The sequence below is a fragment of the Triturus cristatus genome, chromosome 8 (genome assembly GCF_964204655.1).
Source record: "Triturus cristatus chromosome 8, aTriCri1.1, whole genome shotgun sequence".
Taxonomy (NCBI): Eukaryota; Metazoa; Chordata; class Amphibia; order Caudata; family Salamandridae; genus Triturus; species Triturus cristatus.
This window is the reverse complement of record NC_140591.1, coordinates 696,720,865-696,746,136: the sequence shown is the minus strand read 5'-3', so window position 1 is coordinate 696,746,136 and position 25,272 is coordinate 696,720,865. Positions and strand designations below refer to the sequence as shown.

The 25,272-nt window shown below is 45.5% G+C and overlaps 1 protein-coding gene across 6 annotated transcripts in view; it reads right to left on the bottom strand.

Moving 5' to 3' along the window:
- The window catches only part of FARP1 (FERM, ARH/RhoGEF and pleckstrin domain protein 1), a 581,296-nt gene that overhangs the window by 83,955 nt on the left and 472,069 nt on the right, over positions 1-25,272 (bottom strand). For all 6 annotated transcript variants that reach the window (XM_085622106.1, XM_085622108.1, XM_085622109.1 and 3 more), the window contains exons 17-18: positions 9,576-9,657; positions 6,251-6,488 (exon numbers count right to left, since the gene is read on the bottom strand). In XM_085622106.1, the coding sequence (XP_085478232.1) occupies positions 6,251-6,488; positions 9,576-9,657 (320 nt within the window). The remainder of the gene's footprint in view (positions 1-6,250; positions 6,489-9,575; positions 9,658-25,272) is intronic.

The following is a 25,272-nucleotide window of genomic DNA, read 5'->3' as shown; positions in this document are numbered from 1 at the left end:
ATTTAATTAATACATAAAAACGAACACCAACAGTATAATACCTGTCCCTAATTTTTAGGTCTCGACCTTGCTATCGCGTAAGCGATCGCTAAGCGAGACTATAGAAAGCGGGTTTGAAAAGTGCTCCCAAAAAGCGGATTGCATGGCTAGCACGCGCATCGTGCCGCCATGCAATCCGCCTTTTGGGAGCACTTCAAAGGGTCCGCTCCCCCGCCTGGAATGCGCTCCCCCGCCCGCAAGCGCGCGCGCGCCACGCTCCACCGGGCTTGTCTTGTTTATGAAAGTTTCTCACTGTTTGCCCTTATCCCCCATCCCCCTTCTCCCACTCTACCCTGCACCCATATAATTGCATACTTTTACCTCACACCTACCTATGCAAAGCGCCATAAGCACTAAATATGTTGCCAATAAGCATTACCATACGTACATCTTTACTTACAATATTTACCCGACTCCGGTCCGCCACACTTCTGCCTCATAGGCTGCAAGATGCTCTGTATCACTGTTAACTGCCCTGCCCCTAGCAAATTGCTGTGAACCTTTGCCGCAAGACGTACACACCCACTCTCAAACAGCGGTAGCCTAGCTGATTCCTTCACCGGCCTCCCATCTGCCGGCAAACTCTTGCTACTTTGCAAGTTACTTATGCAGTCCAAGTTGCCGCACTAACCAAAAGTACAAGTGTATCCAACCCTCAGCAACACCACTTCCGCAAGCACAAGAAAAACGGCTCGGCTGCACATTAAGCGTAACTCCTAAAACTCTACCCACCACGGGGCCACCACTTACTTTCCACCAGTACGCAGGGCCTTGCCTCCTTACCTACTGCTCCGCTTCTAAACAACACCCCCCCATATTTTACGCGAGTTTAAGCTATTGGCATTGTAAATGACGATGCCTTTTATTTATGTTTGAAAAACGAAAACACAAATAAAAAGCATTGTTATTTGCAATGTGAATAGCTCAAACTCGCGTAAATGCGAGACCTATTGCATTGTAAATGCTTGTTATGTTCGAGTACTGTTATGGCATTACTAGTCACCTATAAGAAGAAAATGCCGTAACCACACTAAGGCAATCAAAGAGAGCACGACTTTCAGTTTCATTATTTCCTAACATTATATCCCCTAAAAATTCGCAGTCATATCCTGATAAAGACACATTTAGCGCAGTATGTGTATTTACTGCATTGCAGGAAATCAGAGGAAAGCAAGAATTTGCACGTTGCCACAGATTCTGAACAGTCCCTTCTTTAAGAGACTTGTATGAAGCAAATATATATGTAGAATGTATTTGTAAAACTAATAAGTTAACAGGGGGTGAGATGGCGAGAGTAATGCTGAAGTAATCAATTATACGGAATAAAATACCCCCTTACTATAATTATAAAGATGCTGCAAGTCACCCTGGAGTTCTGTGACTTTATGAAGTAACTCTGTCTTTGATCTCATTTCTTTATCTCCTTTCACGATCTCTTGATTGGCTCATATCATTATAATGTACTGCGGCTGGTATTTCATTCTGCATATACTTTATGAAAGACTGCAAAAACCGTTTCAGATTACAAATGTTTCAAAGAATTATGAGATCGCCTTTCAGTCCGTTCTTCTGAACTATTTTACTAGTCATTAGACTGCAAGTCACTTCTGGCAATATGTTTAGATTTGCCACACGAGGGTTCAATTAAAAAAGCAAGAATCTATGTGCATATTACCACACACACTGAAGTCACATTCAAAAGTGCTGTAAGTCAAATTGAAATTATCAAAAAAATCATAATATTTCTTTCACAGTACACATTCCACATTTCTATTTCATATCAGCAACCATGCTAAATCTTTAATAAGAAGCACAGTGTCAAGCATGTAACAGCATTTTAGAGGAAGGCTGAAGGTGTGCTCATAAATTATATGGAATACAATACCAGCTATTTAAGGCTGTCTGGATATTTAAAATCACCTCAGATTCAAAACCTTACAAAGGAATTCGGGGCTCTGCCTCATTCCACTGCTTCACCACAGAACTCAGTGTCTTCTGTAGCCTTATAATGCGCACAATGTGGTATTTTATCTGCTATATCATTGATAAAGTTCCCTCATTTATCAGTAATTACCACATTAGCTGGACTAGACGTATGTTCACCATGCAGACCAGAATTTAACACAAATTTTCTGTTAAAACATTTTTTTTCCTGCGAGTGGTTGTGTAGGCATGGCCCAGTGCACTGCTTTGTCCAGGGGCCTATAATGCTGTGAAGGTGGCTCTGGGAAAAGGCAAGGCCTGTCACCGTCAGCACATGCCACAGGGTAATATTAGAACGACGGCCAAAGCCTTTGACGGTAATGCAGCATGACGCATCCTTCAGTAATCACAAAGTAATTTTCAATTTGTAAACTGGGTTCATGCAATGACTATTGAATTGAAACAACGTAAATCCAGACATTCTGAAGAGTGACAACGGATACAAAAGTTGCTCTATCCATAGTCTCATATCCAGCATCCTTCATTTTCAACATTGAGAACATTCCAATGCAGTGATTCAGGATGATCTATCACAGACATGAGTTTAAATATTGTTCTGCCAAACATATTGTGTCCAGCACATTTACTACCACACTATTATGAATACAAGTATATATAATATAAATTTACTATTCTTAACTGAACAATAAATATATATCGTCAAGGAACGATGATACCGAGAATGGTCGGACAGAAGCTACTATATTAGGCATCCCCCTTACCTGAACTGATGCCCCCACATGACTAATATATAACCCAACATGCTGTCCGTATTCTGCGTAGATGAGTAACATGGAGGCTTTTTGTGGGAGAGCGCTAAACTCTCCAATGTCCAACGGTCTCAAGCTGCTCCTCTGCATTTTCAGAGCCGTGGCCATTCTAGGCGTAACTCGGTCTTTACATTTATACAAGGCATGACAGCTTTAATCTTTTGAATTAATTGCTAATCATCAGTGTTCAGTGCACATCCATGGACAAGACATTCCTGCTCCATTCATGAGCCCAGGAATCAGACGCATCCTCCTCCTCTGTATCTATCGCTTCCTGGTTTGCGGGAAGCAGAGCTCCCAATGCCTCCCATTTTGTCCTTCCTTTCGCATATTCTGAGTACACTGCGGAGTATGTCCGTCCTCTCCATCTCTTGCGTAGCTCCCCCACTTTGCATGCAGTTAAATGCTATTCCTGCCCTGATTCCTTCAGATATCAGAGTACCCTGGCCTTTGTTGGGTTGTCCTCAGGCTGCCGATGTTACAATATTAATTGCACTTCCCGTTGCGTCTTCAGCATTTTCATGATTCGGGACGACCTATCACCTGCAAAGTGTAATATATGATTTATGACCCCTAATATCCACTTGGCTTGGACTTCCAACAGTGTGCCGGCCACTCAGATTATATTTAATCTAAAACGAGAACCAGTTCCCTTCCTGTATTTCCCCAATCTGGACAGCCACTTCTAACAAGTATCTTGATGTGCAGTCCACTAAATAATAGAACTTTCCTATGTTACTTCAACAAATTCTTCATGTCCCGTAAATGGCTCTGTAACGCTCTTCCCTACAACTTCCCTCTCCCCAACTCAGTGGGTCGTCTTAATCCAACTCTACATGTAAACCAGATTCAAATGTGCAGGGGTGGCTCCCTTCCAGCCATCTATGTTAAGATCGTCAATGTACACACCCAACTAACAGCAAAACATAACTCTACAGGATGTATGCCAGTTAGTTCAGGCTTCAGTTCAAGTTAGCAGATCCTAGGTGACAGGCATACTCTTTAGATGGAGGGCGATACCACACGGCGAGGGTCTGCTCCCTACTATGCTCTCACTTGTTCCGACGGCATCTGCCGGTACCTAATCTCTGCCTTTCTATATCCTAGGGGAGACCACAGAGTTCAAGTAACCGCTGTCCGCGCCGCCACCGTGGCCTATGCCCTCCTTTCGTAAGCGCATCGGTTGTGCTCAGCAGCACTACCGACTGTAGCGTGCAGTCTATGCTGACCTCCTGCTGCCATTTTTTTCTTTCTTCTAGCCTTCTTGTCTCATCTCACCGCCAGCAGCCTTATTCCATTCTCCTCTGCCAGGCGGCATTGGCAGCCAGCCCCAGTCGCAACATGCATTTCTGCTGCTCCTCAGTCACACTTGAGAGGCTTTCTGCCTTTCGGATCTGCCTCCCCATGCTATCAACTTACATGAAGTAGGCTTGTCTTTCACCAAGGTGCAAACCATTGTCCAGGGAGTCTATCCAGCAGAAGCTATACCATTCAGCTTTGCATCGCTTCATTTTAGCCACCATAGCAAGCACTTGAAATTTTCATGAGAAGGTGGTCAGGATTTTGGCCAATTATAGACGGGGTGTGGGGAGCCCCTCTAATGTGACAATTTCACCACTTGCTTTGCCACAGCCCCTGTAGACGTATCACTATGATTATATATTAGCATGTATCCGTAGTAATATTAAATCAACATTTTTACGTAGACTTGAATATCCATTTAAGCCCCAATAAGCTGCAAATTATAGCCTGTAATACAGGAGACATTGATGATTCCGGATAAGAAGGTAACAGACGCATGTCATCTGCATGTGTGAGAGTTTTATACTCCTCATTTAAATGGGTGAGGTCTTCAATGACCGGGGCACCTCTGACTGCAGATATTAATAGTTCAACTGCTATGTCAACGATGGCAGAAGATAGAGGAAAGTCTCAACCTCTTTGCGACATAAACCAGGTCAATATCATCTGATAAGCTAAGAAAAGCGCATAAGTGTCAGCATAAAATGAAGGGATCCGTGAAATAAAAGTTGGGAGAAAACCATAATTTTCAAATGCTTTAGGTAAAAAAAAGTCAGATAACCTTATCAAATGTTTTTCCCCAATTAAAAATAATGGTGGTCTTGGGTACGTCACTACTCAAGTACACTCTATTCCATCATTTAGAGATTCATTGTTGCAATTACAATAACACCATGAAACAAAAGCACACTTGTGAGTGGTTTATCAGTTCAAGTAATATTTTCCCATCCTTATTATGCAGTCATGTTAGAATTTTGAAGCCTGTGTTAAGGGAAAAGGGTCTATAGTTTTTGACATCATTAATATCCCCACCTATCTTTGCAATTAACACTTTCAGAACAGAGCCCATTAAATTTGGTTTATTACCATTTTGTATAATTTCTGCATGTCCTTTGATTAGCACGGCAACTAACATTTCTCAAATATTCCTTTAAAATTGTATAGTGAACTTTTCTAAATCTGGGGCTTTGTCTATTTTGCTGTAACTGGAATGATGGTAACATTTCTTGTACTGGAGTCACATCAAATAACATTTTGGGAAAGAAATTGTCTATTTATGCCCTGAAAGGAATCTGTACCAATTTCCTTTAAACAAATATACAAAGTAGAGATTTTGAAAATTCAATATTTTTTGTATTTCTTTGTTTAGATGAACGTTTTATAGATTTGTTTTCTATTAGATACAATTTAGGAGATTATTTGTAATGTTATACAAAAATTGCTTATATTTATAGTTTTGAAGGCAGCGTATTATATCTAAAGCAGTCTATTTATCTAAATGTACTATATTAAGTATCAAAGTAATTGTGTGTGTAACATATGCCTTAATGTACTGTACAACGTTATATCCAAGATGGTAGTTTGTAAAACGCAGGAGGTGGTGGCGCACGCTGAGTATCGTCCTGTAATTGTGCAACTATCTAAGCGGTGCACAAGGTGAGGGAAAACCACAAAAGCCCTCTGACCAGTGGACCAAGGTCCCAAAAGTACAAACAAAGCCTATGCACACGCTACAGTGTTAAATATCATTACAAGAGAGTAAACTTGAGGAAGCACATGAGAATTTGTGTAATGATTCTTCTTGATTTTATTTGAACAACTGGTCCAGCCAACACGTGTTTCGTCCAAAGGGAAATATCTCTGGACTTCTTCAGGGCTGATATGATAGCACAGTAACTGGGACCTATAAGCCGGTGATAATTCCAACCCGGCCGGTTGTTCATATGGAATCAATTATTGTAGGAACAGCTTTCCCCCCTAAAAAGATGCATACCATTAGTCCATCCAAGAGGAACAAGCAATGTTTAACTTCCTTGTTTCAATTATGAAAGAAAACCTAACTCCCAGGAAGAGAGAAATATATATATTTTTTTTAAATAAGATCCTGTCACTGTGCATTGTTTCCTTGCGGCACCTGCTCGTCTGCTTGCTCTTACCTCTGGAGTCCCTGAAGTCGACATGGTTGGGCGAATAGTGCTTGCAGAGCCGCTCCATAATCTGCTTGTAGTGCATTAGTCGGTGAAGTGGGCGCAGGAAGAAGGTGTTGAGAGGTAGGTAGCAGACCTTCTGCAACTCAAAGTCTCGGCAAAGAGTCTCCAGTTTGCGAGAATTGCGAATTCCTCTTTCCAGCTCCACAATAACCTCATTGTGCTTCTGTAGGTGAAGCGTCAATTGCTGCACGGAAAGGATAGCGGACAAATGTAAAGAAGGAAAGAAATATGACTGAGCACAGAACCTCTGCTAGATCTCAGTAAATGCCTGATTATAAGGTATTTCACAAACCTACATCATCTTTGTAGCCATACCATAGTATGTACCTCTGCAGGCGATTAAACTATCATAGCTCAGACACCAGTTCCAGCAGCGTACAATGAAACAAGGCAAGAATGCAAAAACTATTGATTCCACAAAGATTTAGAATCCATTGTTAATGACCTTATTATAAACTGTATTCACGTATTTGTACACAACTTTATAACTCTAAACATTTCTAAGACACCAAGCAGTTTCAAGTGGAGACTATTAAAACCCTGTGCACATGCAGTCTTTATCAAGAGGGTTGTAGTCTCACAAATAGCCCATAATCAATTGTTAGAAAGAGCTAAAAATAAAGTACAAAGGTGTGTAATACAAATATAGAGCTTCTGACATCATATGATAAAGTAAAAGAGTGAAAATAACTCAAAGAATCATGAACGCAGTCAAATAACGATAACAGGGATCAATCACCTCAACACCAACCAGTCCAATTTGTATTCAACCTCATCCAGATGTGACACTGCTCAGAGCTTAATGTTCCTCTTTCTACTCAACTACTACTGCTCTTCCTCATTCTTTGAACCACTCTGTTTTTTTATTAATGTATTTACTGTTTTTGCCCACACCACCACTGCTGAAATACTTAAGACTGCAAAATGGCATCTGACAGTAAGCAACCAGACAAAGGCCAATGTTCAAACTGGTGGAGACAGGGATTCTCCACCTGCTTTCAAGGCTTAACTTCTTTGAACCTCAAAAACTGGAAGAAGAGTGCAAGACAATGTGTATGAGGAAGCAGGTGTGAGAAAGGTAGGGAATCAAACGTGATTGCTAAGGGTTTTTTTCCTGTGGGGGTTTCCTGTTTCCCCTTTTATTCTACAAGAGGGTTTTAATGTTCCTATGAGGGATTTTTGCATAATTGCTAACATGTCACATAAAAGTAAATACAGGCTCTTGTAAATGCGTTGGTACGTAGGTATAAGAGCCAATGACTGGACTCCGTGGCACACAAATTTGAAGAATCACCCAGGGGTTTACCTTGGAAAAAAGCCCCAACCTGGTAGCACGGTCTAGATCCCTATTTTTGGTGGTGGTCTTGATGGAAATGTTAAACATCATGATAAGCCACAAGATAGGTTGGTACAGTTAGCTGAAGGAGTCTGGTAAAGCTTAAGTGCATGGTCCTTGCAGTGATGTTGTAACGGCCAGAGTAAGGTCTCCGCAAAGCCTTTCGGCTAGCTCTGTACTATACAAAGAGTGCACGCATACACTTTTCAGTTAGTGAGAGTGGAGGGTCTTCAAGGTTATTCCAGGAGATTGTTCTGTTCCTTTGGAGTCCTTCCACCTCATTCTCCTGTTTCAACCTGGTGTGACAGGCCGCAAGGATGCGTCTGCATCTCAAGCTCCTGGTGGAGTGTGTTGAGGGGCAAATTTATGCAGCTAGAGCCCTGTCATGAGGGTCTTATTCTTTTGACACCAGGATTTGAACTGAATCCACTTAAGTCAGTGGAGTGAATTTAAAGCATGTGCTATAGGCTTCATTTGTTATGTTTGGGGCACACATTTCAGTGTGGCTTTACAGCCTTGTCAGGGTGGTAAGCACTATATAAATACAACAAAATACAATTCTCACTAGTTTTTGGATCTGTATTTTGGGCTATCGCATGTACTGGATCTTTATAGTCTTAAGGGTGTACGGATCAGTGAACTAATGAACTCTACCTGGTAATTGCTTTGGAGCAGTGGGAATACCTTTCTGAATATTTTTATCTGAAATAGGATTTCCTTTACCAAAGAGTTCACCTGAGAGATGCATGAGAACTCCTTGTCAAACCGGCATCCAGACAATGCAACTCTAAACACAGGGAAAAGGTCCTAACCCATGAAACATGGCTTGTGAACAAAACGATGCTGCTAGATCAAAGGTAACCAAAAGTATATGTTTTATGTTCAGAAAGAGGATGTTGTACATCATAAAGAATATATATATATATAGTCCATTAATTCTTTCAGAGAAACCAGATCTACCATCATGTCAGAAATGAGCTGTGTGTCCATCGACATAATTCTGAAAGGGCAAGTGATCACAAGGAGTGACCCGGGCAAAGGTTGAAGAACAAAGTCCTTGAAACTCACCTGTCTTCTATAAGGAACGTGAAAAGGTTAAATAAAAAAAAAAGTTGCCAAGTAGTAAGTGAGGACTTTAGAGGAGTTGCTTTTATACTGCAGCATGAATTTAAGAGGCTTGCCTGGACCATGCAAATCTGGATTTGGGCTATTCGCACAGGAAGAAAGGATGAGGTACAGCTGGTCCATTCATTTGGTTCAAATCGAACTACATGTCATTGCTGAAACTCCGTTCAGATGGTATGGTGGTGCAGGACTCGTCTGGGTGGTACCAGCTTTTCAATCTTTTAAAGAACTATCAGCCACATGGCTAGCCAGGAATGGGCTTTAAGGACTTAAACATATTATTAAGCATTTCACCAGGCCGGACATATGAAAGGATCCAACCACACTGCTATGAATCTTGCTAGAACAGTTATTTAGGACTACAAATTGAATTATTAAACAATTACAAATTATGTCAATCTTTACAAAAACATTGAATACCAAATTTCTTCAAAATCCCATCACATGTGTGATGTTAAAAGAAAATGTCCATCTGCCTAGCATCCCCCTCCTCTGACAATATTATATATATATTTCCATTGATTTGTAACACTCAGTCCTTCAGGGTATCATCCACTAAATGATGTATGGTTGTCAACGCCTTTATCTAGCGAGATCAGTTTTTGGGTCATGTGCGGATTTAAGCCTACCTGCCTACTAGTTACAGTCGATGCTCCACCTCCAAGAAATGATTAAAACTCAGATGTGGTAAGGAAGGAGAATTACGCCCGTCAATACCATATGTGAAGCCAAAGGGGGAGAAATCTGTTCCCAAAGCAGCTCACCCTCTAACCATAGCAAAATGTGCACTTCTCAGACCATCTCACCTACCTTCATGCTTTGAATGTTCTTCAGCATGACATCACCGATTTTTTGGTAATCTCCTTTAATGTGAGCATTGGATCGTCCTTCCCTGTAAGAAGCACAATCGATTAGAAATTTTTTAAATCATTCATAAGCAAATAAAACACCATAGGGAAGATGAACAAGCAACAAAACAGTGAGGCTTAGAAACCGAGGAATATCTTAACATACGTAAACTGCAAATCACAGCCTTTCAACTTGGACACAAGCTCTGCGCTAAAAAGTTTTTTTTTGGTTTGCAGGGCTGCCAAGTGTCTCAATGAAACTCTAAAGACTGGAAAGGCTCCACAAACCAAGTCAGCCCCCACAATGCACCTGGCCAAATCCTTAAAAGTCCACTCGACGCACTCCAGGATGGGTGCTCTTGGTGGAGATGATGCAGGTGGGCTCTGTTAACCTGTAGCTTGCAGGGAGAACACTCCTTAATCCTTCTTGAAGGAAGGCACAGTCCTCAGTGCTGAAGTACCAGATTGTGCAGCAGGTGCAGGGAACTAAGGGTGCAGGCCTTTGAGTGCAGATCCAGATTCCAGAAGGGCAGTCCTTCTCCTTAAAGTTTCAGGCAGCAGATCTAAGAGACTATGCAGCTCTCACATGTTTCTACAGTGTTCTGGGGCGACAAGCAGTGGGGGGGGGCACCTCAGTCCAATGAAGTGCTGAGTGCCACCCAAAAGCAAGACAACTGCCTCTAAAGTGTGGCATCTTCTGGTCCCACAAAGCACTGCACTTCCAACATGTGGCTCAATTCCCTTAGCTCTCCCCCCCCACCGGACTGCTGTAAATTCTTGATCTAAGCCTGCCATCTGGCTGGGACACAAGATGCGGGGAGGGGGGGGATAGGTACGCTGCCATTCCTTACTGATCTACTCTCTTTGAGCTCAGTTTGATTTACCCAGCTCCCTCAGCTTCGGAACTCTCTCCAACAGATAGCCTCTATTCCGTCCAGTCCAATTATCAGCTAATCAAAGCAGCCTGGCTAAGCCTGTTAAGGCTGACCAATCAGCAGAGACCACTAGACAGCTGGATTTTGGCTTACAGAAGAGAACATTCTATAACTTCTCCTCTGTACTAATTATGATAAATCCAACAGTGACAAGTTGTTGACTTTATCAATACCAATCTTTTAAGTCCTTGAATGATATTTGAGACATTTTAGTCCTTTCCTAGCAATAGTTGTATCTAAATAAAATATTGATATGTTGGCATATGGAGCTAAGTATGTACAATGTGGAAAAATGAAATGGGCAGTGTTTCCCTCACCAGGGCATATAAAACATATTTTATAAGGTCCCTGCTTGTAGTTACATGCCCACCACCCCCTGGGACACCTAGAGACCTTGGGGTGCCTAATATATAAACATAAGCTAGATTATCACTTTTAAAATGCCCATACCACCAAAGTCGAATTTGCACACCATTTACTTTTAAAGACAGTCTGCGAAGCTAGGCTGCCTTTAAAATGACAGCAGGCACTCAGCAGTGCACACATGCAAGTGCAGTAAATTTGCTGGGTCTCTAAACATCCATGCCCTATTATATACTAGGGACTTATAGGTAGTTTGAACCCTCAAGCCCTATCATATACTAGGGACTTATATGGACTGTCAATGTGAATTATGAGAATTTACTTTTAAAGCCAGTCAGCAAGGCAGGACTACCTTTAATTGCACAGCAGGCACACAGTAGTGCACACATGCAATTGCAGGAAATCTGCTGGGCCCCTAAATCTTCATGCCCTTTTATATACTAGAGACTTTTAGGCAGTTTGAACCCGCTAGCCCCATTATATACTACCGACGTATAGGGTCTGTCATTGCCAACTTTAAGTGTACCCTATTACATGTACCTTTTTAAACATAGCCCTGACCCTGGGTCTGGTTAGCAAAGCCCAGGGTACAGTCAGAGTCAGTTACCACCAGTTTCTGTCAGCAAAAAATGGTGGTGAACAGGGCAAAATAGTGACTTTCTAATAACAGTGATACAGCACACCACTATATAATGAAAATTAACACAGCCAAACACCTAAATCTGCCTTCTCAACAATGTAATGTTACCAAACGTGTGATTGGGAGACAAGTGTTGGCGTTGAACTACCTTCAACTGTAGCCACAAAAATACAAAACATTTGACAATTTGTCTAACGTTGAATTGCGACACAATTTGACAGATTTTAGGTCATCTACAAACGAGTCAAAGTCAAAGCATTGGATTTTCAAACATTTAGCTATGGGCAGTAAGTGCTATTTAGCAGGGTGAAAGATGTAGGTAAAAGAAATTCAGAACATATATCATGGCCTCCAGGAGTCATAAGGGGCTCTCACTCATAGCAAACACAAGATGATGGATGCAGTGCTGAAACTTTTAAAACACTTATCCCCAGTCAAGAGATCTGGGTTAAATCAATCATTCTTTTGCTCTCCATGCCACCCCAGTTTGGACCCAGCCATATGCGAATCAGTCTTGACGCTACTCCCCATGGGAACAGCCCAGCCTGCCAGGTCAGGTCCTCCCTGGACCAGAAAAAAAGCTTCCTGGGCCGGGTTTTGGAGTATCAACCCTTCTTCAGCCAGACTAGCTAGAATCCAGTGGCACAGCGAGCAAGGGATATGATAAAGAAGAGAGTATGCAGTTCCTAAGGTGGGTCAAGAGAGGAGGAGGGAGATATGTCAGGTTGTCACAAAGGGGAGTGGTTATCCTACGAAAGTCCGCAGTCAGCTAGATGTCATGCTTCACCATATGGGCCTGCTCCTCATTGGGTCGTCACTCCAATACCCGACGGGCACCCATAGAGGGGCTCTTCGGCAGAGATCTTTTTTTCCTTGCCGTTTGGTGCAGTGGGGGTAAGGGACCTAAAAAGTGTAGATGTAGTGAGAAGTGATTAAAACAGGTTGGGTAGTCCAAAAACAATTTTTATTCAAATTGGTTCTCCACCTGAATAAAAGGGGGGAAGAGTGGCGCCTATCTGAAGTAATGGTTCAGGGTAACTGCGCTCTACTCTTGTGGGGGTCAACATGGTTCATGCCAAATAGTCTGGAGGATCAGTGGCAATTCATCAGGACCTAGTGAATATCAATCTACACACCGTGGAAGGTGGGAAACCTACCTACCACGTGTCAGTGCTGCGAGGAAGGTACCCACAGCATCAAAGGACGACCTAAAGATAATCAAAGTATCGCCTCAACAGTGTCCCGCGGGTTGATGAGACAGAGTATTGTGTCCATGAAGCCTCAAAAGGGAGCCGGGCGGAGGAGGAGCCTAGCGCGCAACCAAGATGGCCGCGTAGGTGCGAGGCTCCCGAGGACCTCCGCAACCTCCTACGATTATCCTGAAATTATCCTGTCCTGGATGAGGGGACAATGTTGGTGAACCCGAGCTGAGGTGGCACCCGTTTTCCGCTTCCGAATTGGACCTCGGACACCGGAGTGAGCACCGATTGAGGTTTGCGGCCTTCCCCTCGCCAGACCCCGGATTTGCGCTGTGGGGTGATCCAGTGACAAAGTGAACAACAGCGGCAGGCAGGGCCTGGCGACTCGCGTGCCCCGCACTTTCGCTTTCGCACCACCTTGTCGTTTCTGCGAGGTTGGGTCGCGGAGCCCTTGGTGTTGGTGTGGTGTGGCCTTGCTGGGAGATTCTGCCTGCCTGCCGGCTGGAATCCACCCCACTGCTCTGAGGGGGCCCCCCCGGAGCTCGTGGCCCTGCTTTCCTGCCCTACACGACGTGGCTGGTGCGACTGGGAGACTGGTGGCCATGGCCACGAAACAAGATGGAGACCGGGCAAAGACCAAATCGACCCGGCGTGGCGCCGTCCATCAGGCCAACAGTATGGACCGCTATACCCTCCAGAAGGGATCTCCCGATGGACCGCGCAAGTCCCCTGAGAGCCCTCCTGATGCCCCAGACCTGCCCGCAGATCTAACTCTGCGAGATGTCATGGGCGCCATTGCCGAGATGAAGGCCTCGGTGGGCCAGCGGTTTGATACACTGGCGCAGAAGATTGACTCGGTCCTTGTGGATGTTGGCCTGGTGAGGGCCGATCTTTCCAAAACCAACGACCGAGTAGATTCTTTGGCCCACACCGCATCGGGCCTAACGACAGATGTGGCAGCCTTGCAAACAGAGGTGCGCCAGCTTAGTCAGGCGAGTGCGCTGATGGATCGACGCCTGGAGGACTCCGAGAGTCGGGCACGGAGGAACAACGTCCGCATTATTGGGGTGCTCGAGGGACGCGAGGAGGCGGCGGCGGATCTCTTTGTGGAGGACCTGATTGCTACCCATCTCCAGCCACGGGGGCTGAGCAAATTCTTCGCTGTGGAAAGGGCCCACAGGGTTCCCGGGGGAAGGCCGAAGGTCGGAGCCCCTCCGAGACCTCTCATCGCCCGGATTTTCAATTTTCGGGACAGAGACGCTATCCTGCAAGCCTCCAGACTGCACGGACCGGTCAAGCTCGACAATATGGAGGTTAATTTTTATCCTGATTTCACCCCAGCGGTCCAGAAGCAAAGACTGAGCTTTCTAGACGTCAAACGCCGTCTTCGGGACCTAAACCTCAAATACGCCATGCTTTTCCCAGCCAAGCTGCGTGTGGAGGTGGATGGTCGCACTCACTTCTTTGATCGTCCTGAAGCGGCCGGGGACTGGCTGGATACTCTGCCCGGGGATCGTGATCGGGGGGGGGCGGGCGGCGGGGGGAGACGGCACGCTGGATCGGGACTGAGGATCTAATATTGGGCCTCACTCTGGACGAAAATGTTGCCACTTTTGATTCTGCGTCAGTTTTTGTAAGTTCCCCTCCTATGGAGGTTGTGTTGGGTCTATTGGGGGTTCTCCCTCCTCCTCTAGGGGGTTTAGTTAGTCTAACTATATATGGGGCGACAGGCACACTGCACGTTGGGGGGGCTGTTTGGGCTCATGCAGGGGTGCAGGGAGGGGGGAGTTCTGTTGCGGTGGGTGGGTGGTGATGGGGTGTTGTTCGTTTTTATCACAAGGCAAACGTATTTTTGTGTTAGTTCTAAAGTGCTCTCCGGGGGACGAATGATGGCTTCTGTACATGATGGGGGGTAGAGAACTAACTTTGTTGTCTTGGAATGTGAATGGACTGGGGGACAGGATCAAACGGGGTGTGGTCCTGCAGTTTTTGAAGCGCATCTCGCCTGATGTGGTCTTTCTGCAGGAGACACACCTTATTGGCAACTCCTTCTGCGCCATGAATCGGCGTGGCTATCGCCTAGTGGCTCACTCGGGCTTCACGTCCGGCTCAAGGGGTGTGGGCATCATGGTGAAGAACTCGCTCCCGTTGGAGCTTGAGGAGGTGCTCCACGATGACAGGGGACGTTACACGGTCTTGGTGGGAAGATTGGAGGGCAAAGTGATTGTCTTTGTGTCAGTATACATCCCACCGGGGCTGCAGTCGACCACCTTTGCGGACCTTGGGCGCCTTCTCCTTGGCCTTCCGGGGGGGCTTTTAGTTGTGGGGGGGGATTTTAAAGCGGTGGTATCTGGGACTGTGGATCGTCACCCCCCTAGGGACCTCCCCCGGGCACAGGCGTGGCTACCCGGCCTCTTGGATACATTTGGATTAGTGGACTGCTGGCGTTTAAAACACCCCACGCAGCTGCAGTACACTTTCCACTCGGGAGCCCATGGTAGTCTCTCACGACTAGACTATGTCCTTGTCCCGGCGGCTTATGTTGGGAGGGTGGGGGAGGTGCGCCATTTGCCACGGGGTATTTCAGACCACTCCCCGCTCCTACTGCACTTTGATGTCTTTCCGAGGGGTGAGGGTAGGGTGGTCCCAATCAATCCTTGGTACCTGCGCGACCCCATCATTCGCGCTGAATTGATTAAATCCCTTCAGCGATATTTTGATGAGAATGTGGGGTCTGTGCCTTCGGCTGTACCGCTATGGGAGGCCTTCAAGACAGTACTCCGAGGGGAGGCCCTATCCCTTATTTCCCACGCCCGGAGGCGCGAGCGGGAGGAGGTGACCCGGATGGAGGCTGAAATAGCCGAGTTGGAGGGTAATTTAGAAGGTGGGGTAACGGATGCCGCATTGCATGTCCTCCAACTCAAGCAAGCGACCTATAGGGCCCTCGTCACGGAGGCGGCCAGGGGCCTCAGTAGAGAGCAACAGGGGCGACTGTATGATGTGGGTGATAAGGCTGGTAAACTTATAGCGTGGTTGGACAAAAAAGAGAGAGCGAATCGTGTGGTCCCGCTGATTGAGAAAACGGATGGTGTGTGTGTGTAACTGAGCCAGAAGAAATTGTCTCCTGCTTCGCGGATTATTTCCGTGGGGTGTATTCCCCGGTGTCTCCCTGCTCGGAAGAGGATTCCCGTGCCCTGCTCAGTGATATTGCGCTGCCGTCCCTTTCCGGGGATGACAGGGTGTCGTTGGACGCCGCTCCCACCTCCAACGAGATCGCCCTCGCCATACGCTCGGTCGCTTCCGGCAAGGCCATGGGTCCGAATGGTCTCCCTATCGAGTTGTACAAGTTGCGACCGGATACGCTGGCACCCCACCTCCGGGCTATGTTCCTGGCGGCACACTCGGTGGGCTCCCTCCCACTGGACCAGCGTCTGGCTACAATCGTGGTCATCCACAAGGAAGGGAGACCTCGGGACCGGGTTACATCCTATCGGCCCATTTCGCTACTGAACGCGGAGCCCAAGATTCTCGCCAAGTTACTGGCCAATCGGCTGGTCGGTGTGGTGGGCGATTTGGTTCATCAGGACCAATCGGGCTTTATTCCCCATCGCAACACAGCCCTTAATCTGCGGCGTTTGCACGGTGTGCTCGCACGTGCCCCGTTTTGGTGTCCTTAGACGCCACCAAGGCGTTTGACACGCTTGAGTGGCCATATATCTGGGCGATGCTTGCGAAGTTTGGATTCGGCCCAGGGTTCATCAGTTGGGTCAAATTGCTGTATTCGGGCCCATTGGCGCAGGTGGTGGTGAACGGAAGAGTGTCAGCTCCGTTCGAGCTGGGCCGGGGCACGCGGCAGGGCTGCTCCTTATCGCCGCTCCTCTTTGCACTTGCCTTGGAGCCCCTGGCGGAGTGGCTGCGGTGGGAGCCTTCCATCCGTGGTCTCCGCTGGACCCCTGAGTATGAGGACCGCGTATCCCTATACGCTGATGACATCCTCTTGTACCTAGCTTCCCCACGTAAATCACTCATAGTACTGGTTGATGTTTTGCATTCATTCGGTCGTAACTCCGGTCTGGTCATCAACTGGGCTAAATCGTGTGTGTATGTTCTCTCCGGGGAGGCTCTTATCCTCCCGCGGGGCTGTCCGATCCAGGTCGCCCCGCAGGGATTTAGGTACCTGGGTGTCTTCATCACTCTGGACCCGGAGGCTCGGTATGATCGGAACTTGCTTCCCCCCCTCCAGCGTCTGAAAGAGGATGTCGCGCGCTGGTGGCGTTTGCCGCTTTCGCCGCTCGGCCGGGCGGCATTGTTTAAAATGATGTCGCTGCCGCGTTTCCTGTACGCGTTGCAGAACACTATGGACCTCGTCCCGGCGCGCTACTTCCGCGAAGTGGAGAGTTTGCAGCGCCGTCTGTTCTGGGACGGGAGGCCACGTATTGCCCTGGCTAAGCTGACGCTCCCATGGTATGATGGGGTGATAGCCCTCCCGGATATTAAACAGTATTATTGGGCCTCCCAGCTAGCTGCGATTAATCAGGGCCTATATGGGCCAGCCTTAAACCCGGCGTTTGAAATGGATAGGATGCTACTTCCAGGTGGTGACCATTATCGAGCGCTCTATTCTAGCGCGCCCGCCGCTCGCCTAACGGGGCCCACGCGTGTCATGGTGCGAGTGTGGCACGCGGCCAATGCAGCTATGGGGTGAAAGGACCGTCTGACCCGGGCGTATGCGTCTGAGCGGTTGGGCTCCTTGTGGACCTCGAAGGGCCTTGAGCAGTGGGACTTAATAGGCATTAGCAAAGTGGGGGATCTCTGGACGAGGGGAGGATTTAAAACGTTTGAAATGCTGCAGACGGAATTTCAGTTGCAGGGCAGCGAATACTTTCGGTATTTGCAGGTCCGACATGCGCTGGGCTCCGTCTTTCCGGACGTTGCCTCCATCCCGGAGTGTTCCCCCCTGGAGGATAGAGTGCTGGACGGACACGTCCCTGACAGCACGATCTCACTGATCTACAAAAAACTGATCAACGACCGCTCAGACTTGTTGATTGCCCTTCGTGAGGCTTGGGTAGCCGATGGGCTGGAGCTGGACGACGAGGACTGGATCTCCGCGGTGGCCTCCCCGAAAGAGGTGGCCATACCGGCTCGCCTTCGCTTCGTCCAGCTCAAGATACTCCACAGGGTCTACATGACGGGGCCAAAGCTCCTGCGTATGGGCTACGCTGAGGACGGTTTGTGTAAGCGCGGGTGTGGTGCGCTGGGGACTTTTCTGCATATCTTGTGGGAGTGCCCGGAGGTGGCGGGGTTCTGGCGTGGTGTGCATGAGGTGCTGCGAGTGGTCACGCATGTGGCGCTGTTGCCCGAAGCGAGGAGATGCCTGTTGAATGTGTGGGAGCCTACCGATTACTCGGTGCCGCAGACGTGGTGGGCGACTCTGGGGTATATGGTTGCCAAGCGTGATATTGCCCAGCTGTGGGGGTCCCAGAGGCCCCCGACTGTCTCGGCCTGGAAGGAACATATGGATTGGTGCATGTTTCGGGAAAAGGTGGTGTATGTGGCGAGAGGTAAGCCTGCGACATGGGTGAAAGTGTGGGGCCCCTGGAACGCCTACCGCGGGGGAATCTGTGCTCCACCGTTATTGCCCGATCCGTCGCCGGCCCCGTCCCCTTAGCCAACTCATCCCCCCGGTACCTGGGCATTGGGTGTACCCAGCCCTAGTTCTGATCTCTCCCCCCTCGTGAGATTCCTATGGATGGCTAGGATCCCCCCTCCAGTGGAGCACGTGCTGCTATTTCCAATTGAGGATTGCCTTGTGGGTTTGTTTGTAGTTGTTGTTCTTTAAGTTTAAAATGGAACCGTATAGTGGGGTCAGGACAGTGTGGCTCGCAACGATGTTACCTCCTGTGCATGCTCGGCCGCAGCACCATGTGTTTTATAAATGTATATCGTATGCTCCTTTCACTGCTAGCGGCCGGCCGGAAGGTTGTAGGCCCATATTTGTATATTTTTGAGTCTTGTAATAAACGGTTTAAAAAAAAAAAAAAAAAAAAAAGGGAGCCGGGCAACCTACCCCTCACCGCTGTCGAAAAAATTGGAACACAGTAAAAGGTCTCACACCTTTCATAGACACCAATTTTTGCATTAAAGAAGAACAGCAGCATAAAAGACAAACTTGTAAGAGCCAACACTACTATTAAAAAACAAGACAACTCCTTAAGAACAATGCTGGCCCTACCACCAATTAAAGGCCACAGAAAATGTGGCAACTGTATATCCTGCGATAGCACTATAGAAGGAACAAAATTCATATATGGCAAGAAATACATCAAACATGAGGATTTCACGAATTGCAATACCCACAATGTCATCTACTGTGTTATCTGTCCATGCGCTAAAGTGTATATTGGAAAAATAAGCCAGCCTGTAAAAAAACGCATTTCACAACATCGTTCTCGCATCAGATGCAAGACCCCTAATGCACCCATGGTGGCTCACTGTATAGAAAATGGACATGGCCCAAACAATATGAGGTGGACTGTGCTACGTTATATAACTGGAAGCAATATTGACAATGTTCTCTCCAAAGTTGAGGCAAAAACTATTACATTTTTGGGTACAACTGAAAATGGTTTAAACGAAATGTCGGAATTGATCAATTGCGGTTAAGCAATTTGGGCGAGTTAAATAAATTCCACCAGACTTGCCAACAAATGTGTAACACAGTATATACTTGACTGATCTCCCAACAATTACATTTTAGAACCATGCAAGTTATGATAAACCACACCCGTACACAACCAAAAGGCGAATCCTTGCAATTAATAAAAAGGTTGACCTTAACAAAGTAGAATAGGCGCCCCACAGCACCGCCTTTGAGTATACCCAAAACAATAAAGCTTTTATAGACACTCAGTAAGAAATATACTAAAAGCAGACAGCGCCGCTAATACGTGCTGTCCAATTAGACGAGCCTAAGACAGAGCGCAACGTGCTGATATAGCGAACAACAACATACACAACGGTGTAATAAGCACTGAAAGTCCTATGGAAGCTTTATGGAAATGCAGGATCGAAATAAGACCCCAAAAATGTCCATGCATCCAACTATGATGCGAAAGTATGGGAGGAATATGCAATTTTGTCAAGTATGCATGTGAAATTTCTAAAAATTGCCAAATGTGTATTTAACAAATACGAGAAACCATGGGAGATATATGCATCTTAGTAAAACATGCTTAATACACAAAGACATTTTCTTTAAAAAAAAAGCACAGACATAATACGTCACATCAACTAGTGACGCTGGGTCGTAACCAACCATTGAGAACAATCGATGTCGGAACGTCAGGCATCGTCACGACAACGAATAAAACATCCAAGGACGTTAGAGAACGGACTACGCCATCCACACCAAACGCGGAAACGGGAGGTGAAAGAATCAGATGAAGAGTGCAACCATACGAAGATGTTACATGCCTGAAGCAACGAGTCTTTGAAGTAAAGGTACGAGCGGGTGCGAACACAAATACCGCTTTCCCATACTACTCAGAGCGATACTGCATGAAAAGTGGGAGTACGTGAACACGCTACGTAATTGAAGTAACCAGCATTTGAAGTCAAGGCAGGAGCGAACATGTATATAAGCACCTCCTTTTATACCACTCATGTAGACAACTAAGCAGACGAGAAAAGAAGTTTTAGTTCATAGTCTATTATAAAAGACGCTTAAGATCTGCATACAGACGGTAATCGATACAAAAACGGCAGCATGTATGGAACACAGAAAACACAGTAGAAGTAATGAATTTCCCAAAAAAGAGGTCAGGAACTGATTACGGTATCATTTGCTTAATCCACCAGGAAACGTAGAATAGAGCCTCAGAAACACCACATTGGAAGGACTCTATACACAACAATCGGGTAGGTGCATGAATTCCATTATAACTATTGGAAATATCTATATAAGATAAGGAGCTCCAATCTAATTAAGTCATCTCGAATTCTATCTAAACAGGCAGGAAGTTACTGCACCTGCATGAAGTAGGATAAAATTCAGTACGTGAGTAAATATAACGCAGCGGTTCGTTTGTCCATTTGTTGTAAGAATACACACTAAAAATCACCATATGTCATCTTTTTAGGTGAAAAGATGTCCTACCAAAAAAATGCCTAGCCCTGAAGAAGACCTTAATGAGAACAGAGTTTCTTTGGTCCTAACCTTTAAGGTCGAAACGCGTTGGCACTAATTACATAGCGGTTCGGAGCCAACTAGAAAAAGAAGAGAACGATCCATTTTGGACTGCTCAGCGGTTTCAATTTCGCCCCTTTACACTAGCTTTTGGAAATACTCTCCGACCCTATTCAGGACCTTTAAAATTTAAACATTTTGAGGATCAAGGGCTATATGGTCCCGAAAACATTATGTTATCAAAACAGTAGGACAGAAAGGGAGTTAAACCCCTTTTCAATATCAGCTGAAAATGTGTATATATTGTGTGTAATGTCAAAAAATGTATGATATGTCTTTTTGCCTAACTAGTCAAGAGTGTGTTTAAGAACAATATAAAAGTGTATTTGTTTTGTATATAAATGTTTTACATGTTGTCATAAATGTAGGAGATACGTAAATATACTCGATGAAGGAAATGTCACAAGAAAAAAAGATTTGATGAATAACTTAAAATTATGAGTTGATGCCCAAAGCCAATTAAAAAGACTAGTGTGGCTAAAAGAACACTGTGATTAATGGTGCCAGAGGTATTTTGATAATGCATTTGCCAGTATATTGATTCCGGCTTTTGGTCTCCTAAATTGAATCATTCCCCTATGTTATATACTCAGTATGAAGACTAAGGACACAGTGAAGTCCACTAAATCCCCCAGGAGGAGGAAATGAGAGTAGGCACACAAGGAAATGAGCTACAAGACAAACTAGATTTCGCGAAAACTAAACTTTGTGAACTTTGGTCTGTGGAGAAAGACAGAAAAATGGTTCACCCAAATAAAGAACAGCACTTCACTGAAAGCGCAGAATCTCATGTGATTATGGTCCACTTGTTACACAGAAAAATACTTTTGGTGCAGAAAAAACAGTCATAAGTTAGTCTCTTTGTGGATGAAGGACAACAGAGGGTTAGCTTCTGCACTGTATTTGCAAAGGCTTTCTGGAGTTCATCATTCATCAATCCATGCCTGTTGCTCACACACAGCTTGAAACATCTGTAATGTCCACATGTGGCTTACACCCCTACCTTTCAGGCCCTTGCTGCCAGTCTCTGTAAACAATTATTCATGATAATTAAGGCCTGATTGAGAGGTAGGGGGTACATTTCGATCGTGCGTAAGCAGGACTCTGAACCGGGATTAGAATTTCAAGTAATGCAATAATACCACATCCACCTCTGCCCTCCACAACTTTCCCATGTCAGATTTCGGCAGATTAAACATACTAACATTTTCAAAGGAGGACGGGGGAGGCCAGTTCCCAAGATGGCTGCTGATGCTTGGTGCTCCCAGAGGAGTCCTCATCTTTTCTGTCAGTCGCAGCTCCAGAGGAGGGTGGGAGGGGACAAATGCATCCACTGTAGGAGCCTGCATTCGACCTCATGGTCACAGGTTCAAATACCGGCAGATTCACTCATCCTTTTATCCTTCTGAGGCCGCTAAACTGAGTACCATCGAGTTGGGTAACAATAAAAATTTGTTATTCAGCACCAAGATACCCTTGGGTGAAAGTGTGCTTTACAAATACACATGTTATGTTATGATGCCCAAGGGTTGAGGAAAAGAGGTGTGTGAGAAGTCATACTAAAGGGGTTGAATTTCAGCTGTGATTCCTGCTGTAATCCAGGCGGCCATCTCAGAACCCTCAGAGACTGATCAGGAGGCTGTGCTGCTGAACATGGAGAGATGAGCATCGTCAGTTGTGGTAAACCCTATGATGGCCTGCCCGAGGGGTGAGAAGTCATGGGCAGCAGGAGTAGCAATGTTACTAGAGTGGGATAGGGGAGGCAGAAACTGAGACCTAAAGTGTTGCCACTGGCTGTGTCTGAGAGGTGATGTCATTCATGAGGACAAAGCCGTCAAAGAGGTGTGCCGCCATCAGTGCTGCACTGGGCCAGACACCTTTAGAACAGTGGCGTTCTGTGGCCTGGATGATCTACACACAGTAGGGACATTCTGTCAGAGACCAGTGGAATCAGGGAAGGTTGAGGGTGGGTAACAATATACAAAATGCGAGTGTTTATGAAGTACAGTGTTTTTGCTGAAAGTTCACTTAACAGCATATTAATATATTTTGTTCAAACATATGAACTCTTCTTATAGATCCAATATAACGCAGGAGCCATATGATATTCCCAAAAGGATTTTCTTTACTCTTCACAACATCAAACTGCAGCTCAGTCAACGTGTTTCATCCCGAGAAGGTACTTCATGAGGGTTTAGAGATTTCCAAGTGTTTCCTTATGGGCAAGTGTACACAGAGAAGAGGAGGAGGCTGAATAGTGATATCACCCAAGGTTCTTTAAGATGGATTCTTCCAGGATAAGTGTAAACCGAAGAAGGCTGAATATCTGTATCCCTATTGAGACCTGTCAGGTTAAGCAAAAACATGTGGCATCCCATCCACATGAAGCTTTCTCATCGGTTGAGGGTAGTGTTTATTGGCAGGGATGTGCATAGAAGTGAAGAAAAAAGTAAAAAGGATTTGTTTAACACACGCAAGGCTGTACCCAATAACAAGACAATGGAGACAAGGTCCAATGACTATGGTGAGGAGCTCATGAGGGGCAAATGTCTGTTGTTGATCTCAATCTCGGACCTCAAAACAGAACTGCTGGAGGAAATTGGTACTGTATTAACTTTCATTCAAAATAGGGAGTATCAGTTGAGGGGCCTTCGTATTGACAGGGGAACAGAAAACTGGATGTTTGGAGGGAAGAATGCAGGCACTGGAAGACATGATGGTTGAAAATACCAATGAGATGAGAAAGTTCTTATATACCCACAGCAAATCTGAGGGTGTTCCGATCCCCTTCCAGTTCCGGAAGGGAGTAGCCACACAATAATTTCCAGTGTAGAAAAAGATCAGTTTGGGAATGCCCATAAATGTACATATTTGTGGACGTTCCTGAACTTACAAGATAAACAATGCCTTGACATGCACCCTTCCCAATTCTTGACTGGGATTTAGGACTGCAGATGTCACTGCACTTGAGGAAATATGCAGTAGTACATCTATTTATGCCTGCTGGGAACCCTGTAAATGGAGATGTTTTCTCCCATAAACATATTTTTACAGAGAAAAATAGATTTGTGAATAGGACCCGTGGTATTTCTAAACCTCAGGGTATTGGTATTGACCAGGTACTTTAATAACTCACCATCTAGCCCCAACTTATAATTTTTAATCTGGTAAAGTGAAGGTGGCCAGGTCCTTCTGGGCAGTGGATTTTAAAATAGTGAAATGACACAACCAGTTTCCCTTATTAGAGGGGCACAAATACGTGTACATCATCACACTGGTTTGTTTCTGAAAGCTCAATTTCTGTAATTTATTATTCATGTTTACTGCTTTTCAGTACAACTCCTCAAGCTTAAGTATGCTTCTTCATCCCTCAAACCAGGACATCATTAATTTTCTGAGCAGTCCCTGTCTTTAGAATTCCAGATTGCACAGCCTATGAATACACCAGTGGCTAAATTGTAAACATCACAGATAGTCTAAACAAAAAAGTATTTCTCAAAAATAAACAAAAGGAAAAACAGGCATTCAAAGAGGATGCTGGAATTTCTTAGAATAACAAATACAAGGACAACCTGGCAGCAGACAGAAATGGATATAATATACTGTTATTGGCTCAGGAGATGGAGGTTGTGGGAACTTTTCCACTGACAGAAATAACCCCCCACCACCACATTAGCCTATATGTCAGTCACTAGTGTATCCACCCGTTCTATCTTGTCTGACACAGTAGCATGTGACAAGAAGAGAAATGTGAAAAATGACCAGAAACCCTTCAAGAGTTGGAGTAGTTTTTTTTTTTTAATAGCGCAATCTCGCCCCAGAGGTATCAAAGCACTTTACCTCCAGTTGTGTTACAGACGGACACATTCATTTTGTTAGGCACCGGAAGATTTCGTGATTTGCCCAGAATCACAGGATGTTGAGCGTCCCTGCCGATACTCGAACCTGGTTCTCTAGCTTCGAGGTCAACTTCTCAAGTGATGAACATGTTAGAATACTAAATGATTTAACTGATCCTACACGCAATAAACAAGACTGAACTTTCTGGTCAAACTTAAAGGAAAAATAGCATTGAGCAAAGTGATGTATACTGAGATACAGTCTGAGGCTAACCCTTGCTTGTGTCCTACTGTTGGACTGGGCCCTTTTTGCAGGGTCATCCCTGAACTTTTTGCCTTCCTCCTATATTGTTTTCTGACCTGTTGTTGGTTTTATGACTCTGGGCACTTTACCACTGCTGATCAGTGCTAAAGTGCATATGTTCTCCCTACTGT